At 38.5% G+C, this 21,080-nt stretch overlaps 1 protein-coding gene across 3 annotated transcripts in view; it reads right to left on the bottom strand.

Annotated features, from left to right (window-relative positions):
* Positions 1–21,080, bottom strand: part of PLS3 (plastin 3) — an 89,417-nt gene that overhangs the window by 25,199 nt on the left and 43,138 nt on the right. For 2 of the 3 annotated variants that reach the window (XM_007469034.1, XM_007469035.1), the window contains exon 2: positions 16,646–16,726. In XM_007469034.1, coding sequence (XP_007469096.1) covers positions 16,646–16,718 — 73 coding nt within the window. In that variant the 5' untranslated portion in view covers positions 16,719–16,726. Of the gene's footprint in view, positions 1–16,645; positions 16,727–21,080 lie in introns of those variants that run through there. The other variant, XM_007469036.1, reaches the window with a different exon arrangement.

Genomic DNA, 21,080 nt, shown 5'->3' with positions numbered 1-21,080 from the left:
AGCAATTTCAAATACTTATTGTTCAAAAATGCTTTTTATTCCTTAGGTCCTCCACTGATTTTCATATATAAATTTAATTATAATAAAGGGAAGCAATCTGAATAGAGGAATGACTCAAGATGAACACAACACCATTCAAGAAAATGTACTATGAAGTTAATCTATTTGATATATTACTGCTTAAAAACTGTACCAGATACTGTTCCTGGGATTGGGAATACTGCAATCAATGAAAGAAAGTCTTGCTGTACAAAAGCTCACATTCTAATGACAACTAATAAGCAAATAACATATAACATAAGGTATGATTATAAACATAATGTAATATGGCGTAAGTGCTATGAAGAAAAATAAAGAGGGGTTAGGGGTTAGACTAGGGGCTATTTTGCCCCCCAGGGAATCTTCAGAAATGTCTGGAGACATTTTTGATTAGCACACACAGCTGGGGGTGGGGAAGATGCTCCTCGCATCCAGTACATAGATGCCAGGGATGCTGCTAAATATCCTACGATGCATATGACCCTCCTTCCACAGAATTGTGTGGCCCAATATGTCAACGTTGAAGTTGAGGAACCCTGCGTTATAGTGACAGGTGGGGATGTGGGTGGTGGTGGGGGTGCTATTTAGATAGGATGCTCAAGGACAGCCACTTGGATGAGGTTAGATTTGAATGAAGACTTAAGTGAGGAAAGAAAGCACATCATATGGCTATGGGGGGGGGATTTTAGGTAGAGGAAACAGCAAACGCCAAGTCTCTGATGTGGAAGAGTGTCTGGTGTGTTTTGGGGACACAGCAAAGATCCAGTACAACTTCAGCAGAGTGAGCAAAGGAGAAAATGAGAGATGAGGTCAGGGAACTGATCATAAAAGCTCTTATTAAAATAGTAAATCCCCTGTAAGAAACCAATACATTGAAAGCTGATGATATTGTTACGTTTACTTTTAATGAAGTATATGATGTTAGAGTCAAATATTCTTAAACATAGATTACCATATTTTTAGTCTATCAATTAAAATATCTATACTTTTAAAGCATCATCACCAAACGACCCAACACTTCCGAAAACCACTAATATTTCCTTTGAGGTAGAGCACTTGATTCCCCTAGGGCACATCTTCAAGTTTTTTTGCTTTGAACTTATAAAAGGCCATACATCAAACACTTGATTAGTAAAGTGTTTATATGCAGAAATCAATCCAGCAACAACATCTGCAGCTGCTAAAAAGAACAAAGTAATCCACGTGGCACTGTGGCAGGATTTTAGCAATTTTTGATGAGTGAAATTCGTGGGTTTCAATACACCTTCTCCTATGCATATACCAGTCTATTTCTCCCATTTTCTTTAAAAAGTTAAAAGAGAGCTCAGTACTAGAGAGTTAAGTGTGACAAAGTGAAAGAAACACAGCATAGATGAAGGGACACAACAAGAGAGAATAACAGGACACCAGATCTAATTTCATCTTGGCTACTAATTTGCCCAAGTCATCTCTCCAGATCTTAGTTTTCTCATCTGTAAAAGGAGGGCTTTAGATCAAATGATCTCTAACATCCCCTTTTAGCTCAAAAAACTGGAGATAGGGCTTCCCTGGTGGCGCAGTGGTTGAGAGTCCACCTGCCGATGCAGGGGACACGGGTTTGTGCCTCGGTCTGGGAAGATCCCACATGCCGCGGAGTGGCTGGGCAGGGGAGCCATGGCCGCTGAGCCTGAGCGTCCGGAGCCTGTGCTCCGCAATGGGAGAGGCCACAACAGTGAGAGACCCACGTATGGCCAAAAAAAAAAAAAAAACAACTGGAGATAAAAACCATCATACACAGGAAAAACAAATATAGAGTAATAACATTCTGATCACTACTATACCTCAGTATCTAAATACTATATTCCTTCATTTTATGATATCTTTAGAGAAGGAGATAGCTTATTCCTTGCAACTATCAAAACTCTTTCCAAGAGACCTTCAAGATGGCAGAAGAGTAAGCCATGGAGATCACCTTCCTCCCCACAAATACATCAGAAATACACCTACATGTGGAACAACGCCTACAGAACACCTACTGAACGCTGGCAGAAGCCCTCAGACCTCCCCAAAGCAAGAAACTCCCCACGTACCTGGGTAGGGCAAAAGAAAAAAGAAAAAACAGAGACAAAAGAATAGGGATGGGACCTGTACCAGTGGGAGGGAGCTGTGAAGGAGGAAAGGTTTCCACACACCAGGAAGGCCCTTCGCAGGCGGAGACTGCAGGTGGCGGAGCGGGGAGCTTCGGAGCCGCGGAGCAGAGCGCAGCAACAGGGGGGCGGAGGGCAAAGCGGAGAGATTCCCGCACAGAGGATCAGGGCCGACTGGCACTCACCAGCCCGAGAGGCTTGTCTGCTCACCCGCCGGGGCGGGCGGGGCTGGGAGCTGAGGTTCGGGCTTCAGAGGTCAGATCCCAGGGAGCGGACTGGGGTTGGCTGCGTGAACACAGCCTGAAGGGTGCTAGTGCGCCACAGCTAGCCGGGAGGGAGTCCGGGGAAAAGTCTGGACCTGCCTAAGAGGCAAGAGACCACTGTGTCGGGGTGCGCGAGGAGAGGGGATTCATAGCGCCACCAAAATGAGCTGCAGAGATGGGTGCGAGCCACGGCTATCAGCTTGGACCCCAGAGACAGGCATGAGACGCTAAGGCTGCTGCCGCCGCCGCCACCAAGAACCCTGTGTGCGAGCACAGGTCACTGTCCCAACATCCACTCCGGGGAGCCTGTGCAGCCCGCCACTGCCAGGGTCCCGGGATCCAGGGACAACTTCCCCGGGAGAACACACCGCGTGCTTCAGGCTGTTGCAATTTCACGCTGGCCTCTGCCTCCGCAGGCTCTCCCCGCATTCCGTACACCTCCCTTCCCTAGGCCTGAGTGAGCCAGAGCCCCCTAATCAGCTGCTACTTAACCCCGTCCTGTCTGAATGAAGAACAGTTGCCCTCAGGTGACCTACATGCAGAGGCAGGGCCAAATCCAAAGCTGAACCTCAGGAGCTGTGCGAACAAAGAAGAAAAAGGGAGATCTCTCCCAGCAGCCTCAGGAGCAGTGGATTAAAGCTCCACAATCAACTTGATGTACCCTGCATCTGTGGCATACCTGAATAGACAACGAATCATCCCAAAACTGAGGCAGTGGACTTTGGGAGCAAAGAAATATATATATTTCTTTATTGATTTGGTTGCCCTCTTCCTTTACACACACATATATGTGTGTATATATATATATGTGTGTATATATATATATATATATACACATATATATATACATATATATATGTGTGTATCTGTGTTTATTTATATTTTCTCTTTTTGTGAGTGTGTATGTGTATGCTTCTTTGTGTGATTCTGTCTGTATAGCTTTGCTTTTACCATTTGTCCTAGGGTACTGTATGTCCGTTTTGTTTTTTATTTAAGTATAGTTTTTAGCACTTGTTATCATTGGTGGATTTGTTTTTTGGTTTGGTTGCTCTCTTCTTTCTTTCGTTTTATTCCTTTTTTTAATACTTTTAAATTTCTTAATAAATATTTTTTATTTTTATTTTAATAACTTTATTTTTCTCTTTCTTTCTTTCTCAGACGTGTGGCTGACACGTGGAGACGTCTTGGTGCTCCAACCAGGTGTCAGGCCTGTGCCTCTGAGGTGGGAGAGCCGAGTTCAGGACATGGGTCCACCGCAGACCTCCTGGCGCCACGTAATACGAATCAGCAAAACTTCTCCCAGAGATCTCCATCTCAATGCTAAGACCCAGCTCCACTCGACAACCAGTAAGCTACAGTGCTGGACACCCTATGTCAAACAACTAACAAGACAGGAACACAACCTCACCCATTAGCAGAGAGGCTGCCTAAAATCATAATAAGGTCACAGACACCCCAAAACACACCAGCAAATGCGGTCCTGCCCACCAGAAACACAAGATCCAGCCTCATCCACCAGAACACAGGCACTAGTCCCCTCCACCAGGAAGCCTACACCACAACCCACTGAACCAACCTTAGCCACTGGGGACAGACACCAAAAACAATGGGAACTACAAACCTGCAGTCTGAGAAAAGGAGACCCCAAACAGTAAGGTAAGCAAAATGAGAAGACAGAGAAACACACAGCAGATGGAGGAGCAAGGTAAAAACCCACCAGACCAAACTAATGAAGAGGATATAGGCAGTCTACCTGAAAAAGAATTCAGAGTAATGATAGTAAAGATGATCTAAAATCTTGGAAATAGAATAGACAGACAAAATGCAAGAAACATTTAACAAGGACCTAGAAGAACTAAAGAGGAAACAAGCAATGATGAACAACACAATAAATAAAATTAAAAATACTCTAGAAGGGATCAATAGCAGAATAACTGAGGCAGAAGAATGGATAAGTGACCTGGAAGATAAAATAGTGGAAATAACTACTGCAGAGCAGAATAAAGCAAAAGAAAATGAAAAGAACCGAGGACAGTCTCAGAGACCTCTGGGACAACATTAAACGCACCAACATTCGAATCATAGGGGTCCCAGAAGAAGAAGAGCAAAAGAAAGGGACTGAGAAAATATTGGAAGAGATTATATTGAAAACTTCCCTAATATGGGAAAGGAAATAGTTAATCAAGTCCAGGAAGAGCAGAGAGCCCCATACAGGATAAATCCAAGGAAAAACACGCCAAAACACATATTAATTAAACTACAAAAAATTCAATACAAAGAAAAAATATTCAAAGTAGCAAGGGAAAAACAATGAATAACATACAAGGGGATCCCCATAAGGTTAACAGCTGATCTTTCAGCAGAAACTCTGCCAGCCAGAAGGGAGTGGCAGGACATATTTAAAGTGATGAAAGGGAAAAACCTACAACCAAGATTACTCTACCCAGAAAGGATCTCATTCAGATTTGATGGAGAAATTAAAACCTTGACAGACAAGCAAAAACTAAGAGAATTCAGCACCACCAAACCAGCTTTACAACAAAAGCTAAAGGAATTTCTCTAGGCAGGAAACACAAGAGAAGGAAAAGACCTACAGTAACAAACCCAAAACAATTAAGAAAATGGGAATAGGAACATATGTATTGATAATTACCTTAAATGTCAATGGATTAAGCGCTCCAACCAAAAGACATAGACTGGCTGAATGGATACAAAAACAAGACCCATATATATGCTGTCTACAAGAGACCCACTTCAGACCTAGGGACACATACAGACTGAAAGTGAGGGGATGGAAAAAGAAATTCCATGCAAATGGAAATCAAAAGGAAGCTGGAGTAGCAATTCGCATATCAGACAAAATAGACTTTAAAATAAAGACTATTACAAGAGACAAAAAAGGACACTACATAATGATCAAGGGATCGATCCAAGAAGATATAACAATTGTAAATATTTATCCACCCAACATAGGAGCATCTCAATACATAAGGCAAATACTAACTGCCATAAAAGGGGAAATCGACAGTAACACAATCATAGTGGGGGACTTTTAACACCCCACTTTCACCAATGGACAGATCATCCAAAATGAAAATAAATAAGGAAACACAAGCTTTAAATGGTACATTAAACAAGATGGACTTAACTGATATTTATAGGACATTCCATCCAAAAACAACAGAATACACTTTCTTCTCAAGTGCTCAGGAAACATTCGCCAGGATAGATCATACCTTGGGTCACAAATCAAGTCTTGGTAAATTTAAGAAAACTGAAATCGTATCAAGCATCATTTCCAACCACAATGTTAGGAGACTAGATATCAATTGCAGGAAAAAAATCTCTAAAAAATACAAACACATGGAAGCTAAACAATACACTACTTAAAAACCAAGAGATCACTGAAGAAATCAAGGAGGAAATCAAGAAACACCTAGAAACAAATGACAATGAAAACACGATGGCCTAAAACCTATGGGATGCAGCAAAAGCAATTCTAAGAGGGAAGGTTATAGCAATACAATCCTACTTCGAAACAAGAAACATCTCAAATAAACAACCTAACCTTACAGCTAAAGCAATTAGAGAAAGAAGAACAAAAAAATACGAAAGTTAGCAGAAGGAAAGAAATCATAAAGATCAGATCAGAAATAAATGAAAAAGAAATGAAGGAAACAATAGCAAAGATCGATAAAACTAAAAGCCAGTTCTTTGAGAAGATAAACAAAATTGATAAACCATGAGCCAGACTCATCAAGAAAAAAAGGGAGAAGACTCAAATCAACAGAATTAGAAATGAAAAAGGAGAAGTAACAACTGACACTGCAGAAATACAAAGGATCGTGAGAGATTACTACAAGCAACTCTATGCCAATAAAATGGACAACCTGGAAGAAATGGACAAATTCTTAGAAAAGCACAACCTTCTGAGACTGAATCAGAAAGAAATAGAAAATATGAACAGAACAATCACAAGCACTGAAATTGAGACTGTGATTAAAAATCTTCCAACAGGTCTTCCCTGGTGGTGCAGTGGTTGAGAGTCCGCCTGCAGATGCAGGGGACATGGGTTCATGCACCGGTCCGGGAGGATCCCACATGCCACGGAGCGGATGGGCCCGTGAGCCATGGCTGCTGAGCCTGCACGTCCGGAGCCTGTGCTCCGCAGCAGGAGAGGCCACAGCAGTGAGAGGCCTGCGTACTGCAAAAAAAAAAAAAAAAAAAAAATCTTCCAAACAAAAGCCCAGGACCAGACGGCTTCACAGGCGAATTCTATCAAACATTTAGAGAAGAGCTAACACCTATCCTGCTCAAACTCACCCAAAATATAGCAGAGGGAGGAACACTCCCAAACTCATTCTATGAGGCCACCATCAGTCTGATACCAAAACCAGACAAAGATGTCACAAAGAAAGAAAACTACAGGCCAATATCACTGTTGAACACAGATGCAAAAATCCTCAACAAAATACTAGCAAACAGAATCCAACAGCACATTAAAAGGATCATACACCATGATCAAGTGGGGTTTATCCCAGGAATGCAAGGATTCTTCAATATACACAAATCAATGTGATACACCATATTAATCAATTGAAGGATAAAAAGCATATGATCATCTCAATAGATGCAGGAAAAGCTTTTGACAAAATTCAACACCCATTTATGATAAAAACCCTCCAGAAAGTAGGCAGAGAGGAACTTTCCTCAGCATAAAAAAGGGCATATATAACAAACCCACAGCCAACATCATTCTCAATGGTGAAAAAATGAAACCATTTCCACTAAGATCAGGAACAAGACAAGGTTGCCCACTCTCACCACTCTTATTCAACATAGTTTTGGAAGTTTTAGCCACAGCAATCAGAGAAGAAGAAGAAATAAAGGGCATCCAAATCAGAAAAGAAGAAGTAAAGCTGTCACTGTTTGCAGATGACATGATAGTATACATAGAGAATCCTAAAGATGCTACCAGAAAACTACTAGAGCAAATCAATGAATTTGGTAAAGTAGCAGGATACAAAATTGAGGCACAGAAATCCCTTGCATTCCTATACCCTAATGATGAAAAATCTGAAAGAGAAATTAAGGAAACACTGCCATTTACCATTGCAACAAAAAGAATAAAATACCTAGGAATAAACCTACCTAAGGAGACAAAAGACCTGTATGCAGAAAACTATAAGACACTGATGAAAGAAATTAAAGATGATACAAACAGATGGAGAGATACACCATGTTCTTGGATTGGAAGAATCAACATTGTGAAAATGACTATACTACCCAAAGCAATCTACAGATTCTATGCAATCCCTATCAAACTACCAATGGCATTTTTCACAGAACTAGAAGAAAAAAAAATCACACAATTTGTATGGAAACACAAAAGAACCCAAGTAGACAAAGAAATCTTGAGAACGAAAAACGGAGCTGGAGGAATCAGGCTTCCGGACTTCAGACTATACTACAAAGCTACAGTAATCAAGGCAGTACGGTACTGGCACAAAAACAGAACTGTAGATCAATGGAACAGGGTAGAAAGCCCAGAGATAAACCCATGCACAGATGGTCATCTTATCTTTGATAAAGGAGGCAAGAATACACAATGGAGAAAAGACAGCCTCTTCAATAAGTGGTGCTGGGAAAACTGGACAGCTACTTGTAAAAGAATGAAATTAGAACACTCCCTAACAGCACACAAAAAAATAAACTCAAAATGGATTAAAGACCTAAATATAAGGCCAGACACTATCAAACTCTTAGAGGAAAATATAGGCAGAACACTCTATGACATAAATCACAGCAAGATCCTTTTTGACCCACCTCCTAGAGAAATGGAAATAAAAACAAAAATAAACCAACGGGACCTAATGAAACTTCAAAGCTTTTGCACAGTAAAGGAAACCAGAAACCAGAAGAAAAGACAACCCTCAGAATGGGAGAAAATATTTGCAAATGAAGCAACTGACAAAGGATTAATCTCCAAAATTTACAAGCAGCTCAGTAACAAAAAAACAAACCACCCAATCCAAAAATGGGCAGAAGACCTAAATAGACACTTCTCCAAAGAAGATATACAGATTACCAACAAACACGTGAAAGAATGCTCAACATCATTAATCATTAGAGCAATACAAATCAAAACTACAATGAGATATCACCTCACACCGCTCAGAATGGCCATCATCAAAAAATCTAGAAACAATAAATGCTGGAGAGGGTGTGGAGAAAAGGGAACCCTCTTGCACTGTTGGTGGGAATGTAAATTGATACAGCCACTATGGAGAACAGTATGGAGGTTCCTTAAAAAACTAAAAATAGAACTACCATACGACCCAGCAATCTCACTACTGGGCATATATCCTGAGAAAACCAAAAAAAAAAGAGTCATGTACCACAGTGTTCATCGCAGCTCTATTTACAACAGCCAGGACATGGAAGCAACCTAAGTGTCCATCAACAGATGAATGGATAAAGAAGATGTGGCACATATATACAATGGAATATTACTCAGCCATAAAAAGAAACGAAATTGAGTTACTTGCAGTGAGGTGGATGGACGTAGAGACTGTCATACTGAGTGAAGTAAGTCAGAAAGAGAAAAACAAGTACTGTATGCTAACACATATATGTGGAATCTAAAAAAAAAAAAAAAGGTTCTGAAGAACCTAGGGGCAGGACAGGAATAAAGACACAGACACAGAGAATGGACTTGAGGACACGGGGAGAGTGAATGGTAATCTGGGATGAAGTTACGGAGTGGCACGGACTTATATATAGTACCAAATGTAAAATAGATAGCTAGTGGGAAGCAGCCGCATAGCACAGGGAGATCAGCTCGGTGCTTTGCGACCACCTAGAGGGGTGGCATAGGGAGCGGGGAGGGAAATGCAAGAAGGAGGAGATATGGGGATATATGTATATGTATAGCTGATTCACTTTGTTATAAAGCAGAAACAAAGCACCATTGTAAAGCAATTATACTCCAATAAAGATGTTAAAAAAATGAGTTACCAAGAAGAAACTTAAATTTAAAAAAAAACTGTTTCCACGCCTGCAGTTTCTGATAGAACGATATTTTAAAATGTATTCTACTTTTCTCTGACTTCTGAAATGACATATCTGAGCAAAATTTAAGCATGCTATTTACTCCCGTTTAGAGCTAGAGTGTTGTTCTTTTTGCGTTCTTAGGGATATAACAGAAGTGGAAGGTAGAGATGTTTAAAAATAAATATTGGAGAACTATAATGAATTCAGGGCTACATGAAACTGACAAAGGCCCTGAGAGTCTAGTCTATCTGGCAGTTTCTTCGCTTTAGGTAGAAGAGAGGTGCAGGCAATGAGGGAACTACCACTTGTGCGTACCCTCTCTGAAATAACCTCTCTTGAGCATTACTTAGAAGCTCACTGATGTGATTAAAAGATGCCAGGAAGTAGTCACCCTAAAATATAACTAACATAAAATAGCCACATGTGGAAATACCATTTTGAAGTAAGTGTAGTAGTAACAGATGCTTTTAGTAAATGGACAGGAACGTTTTAAAGGGCGGTTGGAGGAATAAGAATTTGTCATTACCTGACAATCTTATGACACTGTAAATCTCTTGATGAAGATTCTTCTAAACCTTTTTATCTCCCACCCCAATATGCAGCACAGTACCTTGCATAGAATAAGCAGAGGGAAAAGTAATTTTTGTAGAATCATTGATCCTCAAGTATTTTTTAGTTAATTTTTATTGGAGTACAGTTGCTTTACAATGTTGTGTTAGTTTCTGCTGTACAGCAAATTGAATCAGTTATACATATACATATATCCACCCTTTTATAGATTCTGTTCCCATGTAGGAACCAGTACTCATTACAGAGTATTGAGAAGAGTTCCCTGTGCCATACAGTAGGTTCTTATTAGGATCCTCAAGTATTAAACCAGGAAAAGAATGCTCTAATCTAATGAGCATTTAAAAAACAGAACTAAGCAAACAACAATGACCAAAAAATGCAGAAATAGCACTGAAAAACTGAATGGCAATTCATCAGGAAACCCTGAGGACAGAAATATCCCTTAAATAACATTCAATCTCATTCCCTTTGTTCTAATTCTGTCCCCACCCAGCAGCCTTCAGATCTGTAATTTGGTTTTCTAACTGAACACACCCACCAAGGAGTCTCCAAGTAGACTACCAGTGATGGCTGTCAGGTCAGGACCTCTCTCTCGTTCTAAATGTAGAAACCTGCTTTGACTTTATTAAGAAATACCTGTGCATTTGTATAGCAGGAGTCAACCTCCAGAGCAAACTGAGTACCTACTCTGTGGCAGGCACAGCGCTAGACACCAAAGATACAGAATTAATCAGACAGAATCTGTGGCTCTTTCTTGAAACTGTGGCTTCAAAATACTTATAAAAATTTGGAGTCACTTTGAATCTCTTTCCTGTATCCTTCCTGATATGGGAAAAGAATCATTGACCATGTGTCATCTACTTTTACATATTTGTAAAGTTTTAGCTACTCTGTTTCTCCATATTTTAACAGCAGATCTGGCTTGTACTACCTCCCGAGATCAAAGGCATTTTAGTGTTAGTACTAGTGAATTACTGCAAGGTTTTCTTAGAGTCCCCAAATCATACCTTTTGAAGAAAACAATTTTAATTTCAATAAGGCAGAGGGAGCCTAAAAAAGGCATCTTGCAATTAATTTTGGAAAATCTCCCAGCTGCTAAAGTACTTGAAAGACAAAACAGGGTGCAATTATTTTAAAAGAGTTTTATGCTAATTTTATTTCCAGTCCCCAGCCAAAACACACACACACACACACCCTTAAACAATATCAGAGATCTAATGTGCTGCGCTTCAGAAGGCTAGAATATGGGACAGCACAAAGGCATTTTAGAAAGCTTCTCCCTCTTCAGTGACGTTATTAACCAGGAGCTCGAGACTATGTTTGATGGTGAACTTTTCGTATTCTGAGTTTTGACATAAACATGAGAATTTAATAACAAATGGACCCCAAAACACAGCTCTAGATTGAAAGCAGTTTTAACAACTGGAAATCACAACCTCCTGGCAGGATGGCAGTCCTCTATTTACTCATTAAAGCTGCCAATATTCTGAAGGCCCTTTCTGGCTCATTTGCCCCTTCCTCATTAACTACAGATTGGTGTGGGGTGGTACAGGTTCTGCATTTTGAAGACTCTTCTGTTTCAGCATCATATTTTCGACCACCTGATAAAGTAGATATTATCATACAGCCTGTATTATCTACAGCGTTCTCAATGTTTCTGCAAACACAGGTCTCAACTGTTCGGTTCAGAAAATATGGTCAGTGTGGGCAGACACTGACGGGCTGCAGGGAAAAAGAAGAAACTCCACCTACTCAATGAACAAAGTTCCCGCATGGAGTCCAGAGCTGAACTTCGAGAAATGGATCAAGTGTTCTATTTTTAAAGAAAGATCGCTAGACTTGAAAAAAGAAAATCACTAAGACACTCCCAGTGCTGTACCAGAGAGGCCGGTGTCTCAGTATCTTTCAAACTGGCTGCTGAATTCATCAGAGAGGAACCAAATGTTTTTAACAACAGATCCTCTATGTCTGTCTGTCTCTATGACGACACGTGTAGGTTCACATCTGCATTGTTTTGAAAGAAACCTCATTATGCTCTCTTACCAAGTATTATTTTAGATGCCAGTTAACTCTCCCAAAACCCTCCCCCCAAGTAACCTTAAAGTAAATAAACTTATTATACAGCCATGTTCCTGCAGAAGCTTGAATCACACCAAGAATGCATATCCTTAAAAGGAAATGTTTTCCCTCCCCTTGCATCCTGTTATTTAAGCTATTTTAAGTACTTGTCTGGAGAAAGCTGAGCCAGAATTCAAGTAGTTTTGATTTTAGCTGCTGTTTTAAACTGCCCATGTCCAGGTGGTATGTGGTACAATCTATCACTTCAAATGCATCTTTTGGGGTGCTACTTTGTCTTATAAATCTGACAGTGAGAGAGAACAGGATTTCCCTTGGCCCCTGGGTTTTGTGTGTATCTGTGTGTTGCTTTATTCATCCTTGAATCTGTTAAATCTAGTGTCTTTCTTTATAAACAGGTCATGTATGTGTGTCCTCATCTGCAATACATATGCAACCTCTTTACAAACCCACTACGGACAGTACTCATTAGGACTTAAAGAAGAAAACCAATCAAGTGCAGATGCACATCCTTTCAGAAAAGCTGTGTTTAAAAGTTCCATTTAGTTTAACCAATATATTCCACCAATTTTTTGCACTAAGAAAATGACAAAAGGAATCTATATATCGAACAATAATGGATTTAAACACACACACAAGATCCTGATTGCCTATGAAAGCACACAAAATATTAATTTAAAAGACTCAGCCAAAAGACTTGTGCAGAAGAATTTAGATTATATTCCACCCTCAGATCTAAGCAATAAAGTCGAGCTTTCATTAGGCATTAAAACTTTAGAAAAGGCAGCTGCTAAACATCTCCAGATGCTCAAACACGGGTTTTGCCTTTCACAGCTTATACCTTTTGAGGTAGCTCATTCCAGCAAATACATATAAGAGGCAGTTTAATGAGTCCCAGCTAAGGATAGAATAGAGGGCGCTACCAAACAGTTCATCCTAATAGTGGATCCCCAAAGGTGGAGGTCAATTACAGCTGAAGGCTGGATGAGGTTAGAAGGCTGAGACCAGGTAACCAAAAATGCTGTCTATCAATTGTTTTCCAACTCAAAATTTCCAGAGGTTGGCCATCATTTTCCACCTGCTGCCACTTTCCCACTTAAAAAATACACACACACACACACACACACACACACACACATGAGCGCATTCTCGCACACCCCCAATCTGTGCTCTTATCTTCCACACAGTCAAAACATGGTTTTCAGACTATCCTGAGACCTTCATTTCTAATATTCCATCGATAATTAACCAGATGGCACAGTGAAAGAGCACTGGTTTATTTATTTTTTTTGGTTGGGCTGTAGTTTTAATTTTTTAAGCCATAATTAAACAAATATGCACTGGTGTCATCTTATTGAATACTAAAAGTAAATTAAAAGAAACCACCATGCTTTTTGCGGCATCATCCTGATGTGGTTTTTATATACTAGAGAATATCAAGTAATTTGAAATAACTCAACTTCCTGAGATGAGAAAGTCTGGTACAGTTACAATCACCATAACCAAAAATTTCTGTCTTAGTTTGGTGGGCAGCCTCAAAGGAATACACCCACATTCTTCCTAGTCATTTATGAAACCCCATTATTTTATTTCAGAAGTGTTGAATTCCTGTTTGGAAAAAAAACCTGAGCGGGCTATTGCTTAGGAGAGAAAAAAGCGTTTGCAGGACTAAAGCCAATCTGAGAAGATCTACAATACATGAATTTATCTTTATGACAAGGCATCATTCAAATGACCTTTAGCTTCCATAACAAGATTAAAGTCCCAGATTGTAAAAGACATTTTCTCCTTGGTAAAATATTTACTTTCTAAGTGTTCTGAAAAGTTTTATTTATTCTTCTTTAGAACAAACTTATACAGCATTGTAGCATTTTAAATTAAAACAGAAACATTATGAAGTAGGAAAAAATGAGAGCCAAGGATTCTGCTATCCCAGTGGAAAATACTAGAAACAAATGTTGAGAAAATGAAAATAATTAAATGAAAATATACTGCTTGGAACTTAACACTAAGCAGGTGCAGAAAGTGAGTGAAAGGCGAATTGTAAATCTTAATACTCGATTTTTATTGCTAGTAAAGAGAGTTTCAAAGCACTATTAATTGATTGAACAAAACCCATGATTAGTGGTAATTACAGAGATTTTCTCCACACACTATTATTTTGCTGAATTTCTAAAGAGATAATCAAGGCTATTATTTTTAATAGACAGGAAAAATCATATAATGATTTCCATATTGTGTCACAATTGAACTGAGACAAAGTAGTCCTCCCTCCCCTCCCCTCCCCGTAAGAAAGAATTGTCAGGAAAATAGGTTATAGAGCTTGTTTTTAAAATCAAGTTTCCCTGAATGAAAAAAAAAAAAAGGATTTCCATAACACCTTTGACAGTTGCCTAAGGGCTCTGCAAATAAGAATAACTAAAAGCTACAAATATTTTAAAGGAAAAATCAAAAGATTCAGCTGGGCCTTTAAACACTTTTCTAAAAGACAGACTATACACAAGCATATTAAAAATATGCTGAAAAATATAAATTTTATGTGTTACATTGTAATGGCCAAAGCCTTCAGAATAAATTCCGCCATGATGAAAATCTTCATAACAAAGACCGCTTGTGATAATGACAAAGTCCCAGTATGTGAAAAGACTACCTATAATTCCTTGGAATTCAATCAATTAACTATTTATGTATTGAAAAACTAACGTGTGCAACAGTGAGCTAGATACTGAGGGGGAATACAAAATAATAATATGTGGAACAGGCAGAAATTCTGGACTCCAGAATTCCTATTTACAGCATATAGAGTAATAAGAGTCTACATATCATAGAAATACATGCCTGGTAGGGCTTCAATAAGACACACGGCTCAATCTCCCGCCTTTGGGAAGGTGTTTGCCTACCCTAAACCCTCCAAGATGTATGATTTAAAGTAAGACAGTAGTTCCACAATGACCCTTTCTTGCAGTCCAAGCTCTAATTGATCTCTCAGACCAATTTAGCCCTGGTTCCTCCTTGGAGATAACTGGTCAACCCTCTTTATATCATTAAGCTTTAAAAGAGCAATTAAGCTCTTTTACTGATAAAAGTATCCCAGTGCCATCAGGTAAACCATATTCAAATTAGCTTTAATTTTTAAAAAATATTGCGCACAAATATTTCCAAGATGCTGCACATGAGAACAAGGCTTGTATTCAACAATAAACATTGATTTGAGGAGGTGAGGCCTTGAAGATTAAGCAATAGCAATAAGGTCCCCACCCCAAAATCCTATTCATAAAAAAAACAAATCGGGCTGTCCCAAACACTGAAAGATGAATATAAATAAAACAGAAGGTTTGAAGGAAACAATTGTGATAAGAACAATTTCTACAGAATAATGCGATTTAAAAAGTCTTGCAGCCAAGAATTCACCTGCTGTTTTTTCATAATCAATCTATATTAAACTGAGTAGTATACTTCTTCCAGTAAGTGATATCTATGGCAAGTTAATTGACTGCCTTTTTTTCGTACACACACACACACACACACAAAACAGTGTTAGATCCAGGACTTATTTTTTCCTAGTTAGAATTCTGATGAGATTATGAATAGTCACGCTGGCTGGGGGAGTCATTATTTTTCCCAAGGCAGGTTGTTATTACTAAATGACTTCGTAGAAAATGTTGCTCATAAATGTATGGGAATAGGGATGTGTATTTCCTCACTTTTCACTGATGGGGTTCCCAACACAGGTCAAAGAGTAGATTCTGATTTAAATAACAAATCATTTTGATTTAACTTCATACCCTTTAATCAAGGAGATACCAAATAGTATTAGTCTCCCTCTCAAAGCACATGTTGACTCATGTGAGCACACACATCAATAATTAGGTCTTGCCCTGTTTGCTCATTATCTTCACTGACTTGACCTGAGCACTGAAATTTGGAATGTAAATACTATAAATTGCTTCCAATTCAGCTGCTGAATTCGAAGACATGTTATGTGATGTTTAAGGATAAACCAAGCAGCATGCTAATCCTTCCCATCTTATACTGATGCTAATTCAATTTAAGAAGGTTGAACAGTGTGCATTCTCCAAAGGCACATAAGATCCATGAAAAAGGCAGGAAAGCCACGCTGATTAGGGAAAGGTAAAACATCATCTAATGGTTCTTAACATCTCCAGGGGTCACCTGGCCCTTTAAGAATATGGTGAAAGCTCCAAATCCTCTCCTCAGAAAAATATGATACACAAAATACGATAACAACACAAAATTTGTCTAAAAATTTCAGGAGCCACAGCAGCCCCCAGTTAAAGACTGGGATCCTGGACTAAAAACCTTTGACCATATTAGATACTAGATATAATTAGCAATAACACAGTTTAAAGTGTAGCTTCTAAAACTTTATTCCATTGGTTCTAACCATCGTGCCCTAAGTTTCATGATTAACCATTCATATAATTTTTCAGAGAAATAACTTTGATTAGTACCAAATAAAGATTGCTTTACTATAGTTACTCTACAAAAAACACTTACCGACTTTTGCAAAGGCCTCTTTGAGTTCATCAAGCTCATCTTTGGAAATCTGAGTGGTAGCCATCTCATCCATTTAAAGATCTAAAGAGAAACCAGAAGGGTTTAAGACTTTAAACAGAAACAGAGTCATAGATACAGAGAACAAACAGGTAGTTGCCAGAGGGGAGGGCGGAGGGGGAGGAAAGAAATGTGAGGGAGCTTAAGAGGTACAAACTTCCAGTTATAAATTGGAAAATAAATAAGTCACAGGTATGAAATTTTCAGTGTGGGGAACGTAGTTAATAACTATGTAATATCTTTGTGTGGTGACACATGACAACTAGACTTATCATGGTGATCAGTTTGAAATGTACAGAAATATCGAATCACTATGTTGAGTAACAGGAACTAACAGTGTTGTGGGTCAATTATACTTCAAAAACAAACTCATGGAAAAAGAGATCAGATTTGCGGTTACCAGAGGCAGAGGTAAGGGGAGGGGGAATTGGATGAAGGTGATCAAAAGGTACAAACTTCCAGCGATAAGATAAATAAGCACTAGGGATGTAATGTACAACACGATAAATATAATTAAAACTGCTGTGTGTTATATATGAAAGTTGTTAAGAGAGGAAATCCTAAGAGTTCTCATCACAAGGAAAACAATTTTTTCCTATTTCTTTTATTTTGTACCTATATGAGATAATGCATGTTTACTAAATTTATTATGATAATTATTTCATGATGTATAGAAATCAAATCATTTTGCTGTTCACCTTAAACTTATACAGTGCTGTATGTCAATTATATCTCAATGAAGCTGGAAGAAAAAAATTTCTTAAGACTTAAAAAAATTTTGTGATGATTATAAGCACTCCTGCAAACTCTCATTTTAGGGATAATTTAGACTTTCTAGAAATGCAAACTACTAAAACCATCTGAATAGGTCCTCATATTTCTAGCTACAGCCATAATAAAGAAAACAAACAAATGAGAAGTTATCATTTACCAAAAGCTATTCAGAAAAAAATACTTGTGAATCTTCCTTTCAAGGACAAAATCTTACATTACATTCAAAGAATGTAAGGAAGGGGAAGGTGCCAAGCAATGACAGAAATTCTTGGTTATATGTGCCAAAACTAAGTCAAAATTATGTGACCAAAGATTCGTGTAAAATATAACTTTTTTGGGACTTCCCTGGCGGTCCAGTAGTTAGGACTCCAAGCTTCCACTTCAGGGGGCACGGGTTCGATCCCTGACTGGGGAATTAATATCCCGAATGCCATGTGGCGTGGCCAATAAATAAATAAATGAATGAATAAGTGTTAAAAAAAATAACTTTTTCATTTAGCATTTACGTATCTATCTATCTTACTGGCTATTTCCATTTTTCCCATCTTTATTGAGATATGTGACATATGATACTGTGTAAGTTTAAGGTGCATATCATAATGATTTGATATACATATATATTGCAAAATGATTACCACAATAAAAGTTAACACATCTATCACCTCACATAGTTATCACGATTTTTTCCATTTATATATCACCATTTCCATATATCACCATTTTTTTTTTCCATTAAGCCATTTAAAAATCTTTCACTGTGAAAAAACTGATTTTCAGATAGCATAAAAACAGCTATCAATCATTCCCATTAAAGGAGGAGTCAACTAAAACAAATTATTTTTAACTTTGATACAGAAACACACACAAGAGCAGGCTAATCAACACATCTTTGTGTATACAACTTATTAATATTATTTGAGTTTATACGCTTTCTGATTTGGCCCTATTTTACCTATTTAACCAATAGTCAGGGCTTGGCAAACTATGGCCTGTGGGCCAAATCTGGACCACTGCTTATTTTTGTATGGTCCCCAAGCTAAGTGTGGTTTTTACAGATAAACATTTGCTGTCAAATGTTTGAACCTCAATTAAGTGAAATGTTACCCCAGGGGGGGAAAATAATTCCATTCTTCTCATCAGTAGAGTTGTATTACCAAAAAAAGTACTCAAATATTTATTATATTTTGACTTTTGTCAGTAAAAATCTGTGGAAATAATATTTAAACCCTTGATATTAATAATATAATATTCTTATTTTGCCTCTTGACGTACAATATACACGATGTGGACCTTTACAGAAAAACTTGACTGAGCCCTGCAACAGAGAAAGGAGGTCTGTATCACAATGGAAAATTCCCACATACCAACCTATCAACAATTTTTAGACAGAAGGAAATGAAAATGATTATGTGTTGTCCTTTTTTGTTTTGGCTTTGTTGTTTTCTGTCTTTTTAATCTTTTTAAAGAACTTTACTCTTTAGAACAGTTCACAGCAAAATTGAGCAAAAAGCACAGAGAATTCACTTCCCATATACCCCCTGCCCTCACACTCGCATATAATATAACTTGCCTGTTCATCTTCCATCAGAGGGGTACATTTGTTACAAGTGGTGAACCTTTTTTGATACAGCATTGTCACCTAAAGTCCATAGTTTACATTAGGCTCACTCTTGGCATTGTAATACATATTACGCATTTTGACACCATTATAGTATCATACAGAATAGCTTCACTGTTCTAAATGTGTTGCCTTTTCAAAAAAGTAGTCTATGTGTAAAATTTCACAAACTATGTGAAATGCAAATTTGAGATCTTATATTTACCCCTTTTAGACACTTCAAAAATAATTTTTGAATAGCCTTTCATATGTATTTGTGGGACTCATTTATTTATTTATTTATGGCCGCACCGCGGCATGTGGGATCTTAGTTTCCAGACCAGGAATTGAACCCATGCCCCCTGCAGTGGAAGCATGGAGCCCTAACCACTGGACCACCAAGGAATTCCCCCTTTTAGACATCTTTATTAAAAGGTAAAAAATTACTCGCCAACTCATCTTTTTTGCCATGATGACTAATACTTAGTACAGAGACACTCAAGAGAGAGCTGGGCCACATCTGTCTTTTGCACACCCATAGTTGTCACTTCTAGAACTTATCACAGTCCCAGGCAGGTAGTAAGGCACTCAATAAAATAGTATTTTCATAAATTCATCCATTCAACAACTTGTGTCAAGGCGTACATTAGACAAATTCATATTCCTACTAATTCCCTGAATGCTCATAACAGCCTTTTGAGGTAAATATTCTTACTCCCTTTTTTCTTATTAGAGATAACCTAGGCTCAGAGAGACCATGGACCTGGAATTCAAACTCAGGTTTCTCAAATCCCTGGGAAGTTTTAGCTAAGTTTCCACCATAATGTAACACACTTAAAATGACTCATATTTTTAAAAAATTAAATAAAAACAGACTTTTTAAAAACATAAAACAGAACTTGCCTGTTCATAAACTTTTCTTACCTATGGTGTTAAAATGTCACTAAAGAGGGACAACTTCTCAGTAGAAAGTTGGGTAAATACACCTTTCAGAGCAGTCTCGGGATCTATAAGGTGAAGACCTTCAGTTGGACACGAAGGCAGACATTTTAAAGATTAAGAGTAAAAAGTGATTTTGCATAAGTTAAGCTGCAAAGTGATAACAGTACTTTTAAAAAGTATTGTAGGGACTTCCCTGGAGGTCCAGTGGTTAAGACTCTGCGCTTCCACGGCAGGGGCTGCAGGTTTGATCCCTGGTTGGGGAACTAAAGATCCCACATGCCCCGTGGCGTGGCCAAAAATAAATATTCTATATTTTATTAACACGGTGTTCAACACCTCTCATTACAAAAATACTATATAGGATTTACTCCAATTTTCTTCATGTATATTTTAAGTAATGATGTTTTCAATACAAAATTACTGCCCATCTCCCGTAATAATACCACGCAGAACAATGGCACAGAAAGTTTGAAAGTGAGACTGTCTCAGAAAATCCAAAACATGTGGCCTCTCCTTTACTTCTTTTTTTTAAAAAATAAATTTATTTATTTATTTATTTTTGGCTGCGTTGGGTCTTCGTTGCTGTGTGCGGACTTCCTCTCATTGCGGAGATCGGGGGCCACTCTTTGTTGTAGTGCATGGGCTTCTCATCGCGGTAACTTCTCTTATTGCGGTGGCTTCTCTTGTTGCCGAGCATGGGCTCTAGGCTCGCGGGCTTCAGGAGCTGTGGCTCGAAGGCTGTAGAGTGCAGGCTCAGTAGTTGTGGCGCACGGCTTTAGTTGCTCCGCGGCATATGGGATCTTCCCAGACCAGGTCTCGAACCCGTGTCTCCTGCATTAGCAGGCAGATTCTTAACCACTGCGCCACCAGGGAAGGCCCTCTCCTTTACTTCTAAAGGTCCTTTCTAGTTTGGGCAATTTGTGAGTCAATAATAATCTAAAGTAGTTAGTCTTTTTTTTTTTTTTTAAGATGATTTTATTCTCATACTACTATATCACTTCTATAAAAGAAAAAATTAGACAAAGATGGTTCTGGACATACCCCCCGCCCCCCCCTGCACCCTTT

Source organism: Lipotes vexillifer, unplaced genomic scaffold (assembly GCF_000442215.2).
Source record: "Lipotes vexillifer unplaced genomic scaffold, Lipotes_vexillifer_v1.1 scaffold1340, whole genome shotgun sequence".
NCBI lineage: Eukaryota > Metazoa > Chordata > Mammalia > Artiodactyla > Lipotidae > Lipotes > Lipotes vexillifer.
Note: the sequence above shows the minus strand (reverse complement) of the source record. Positions and strands in the feature narration are given on the sequence as shown.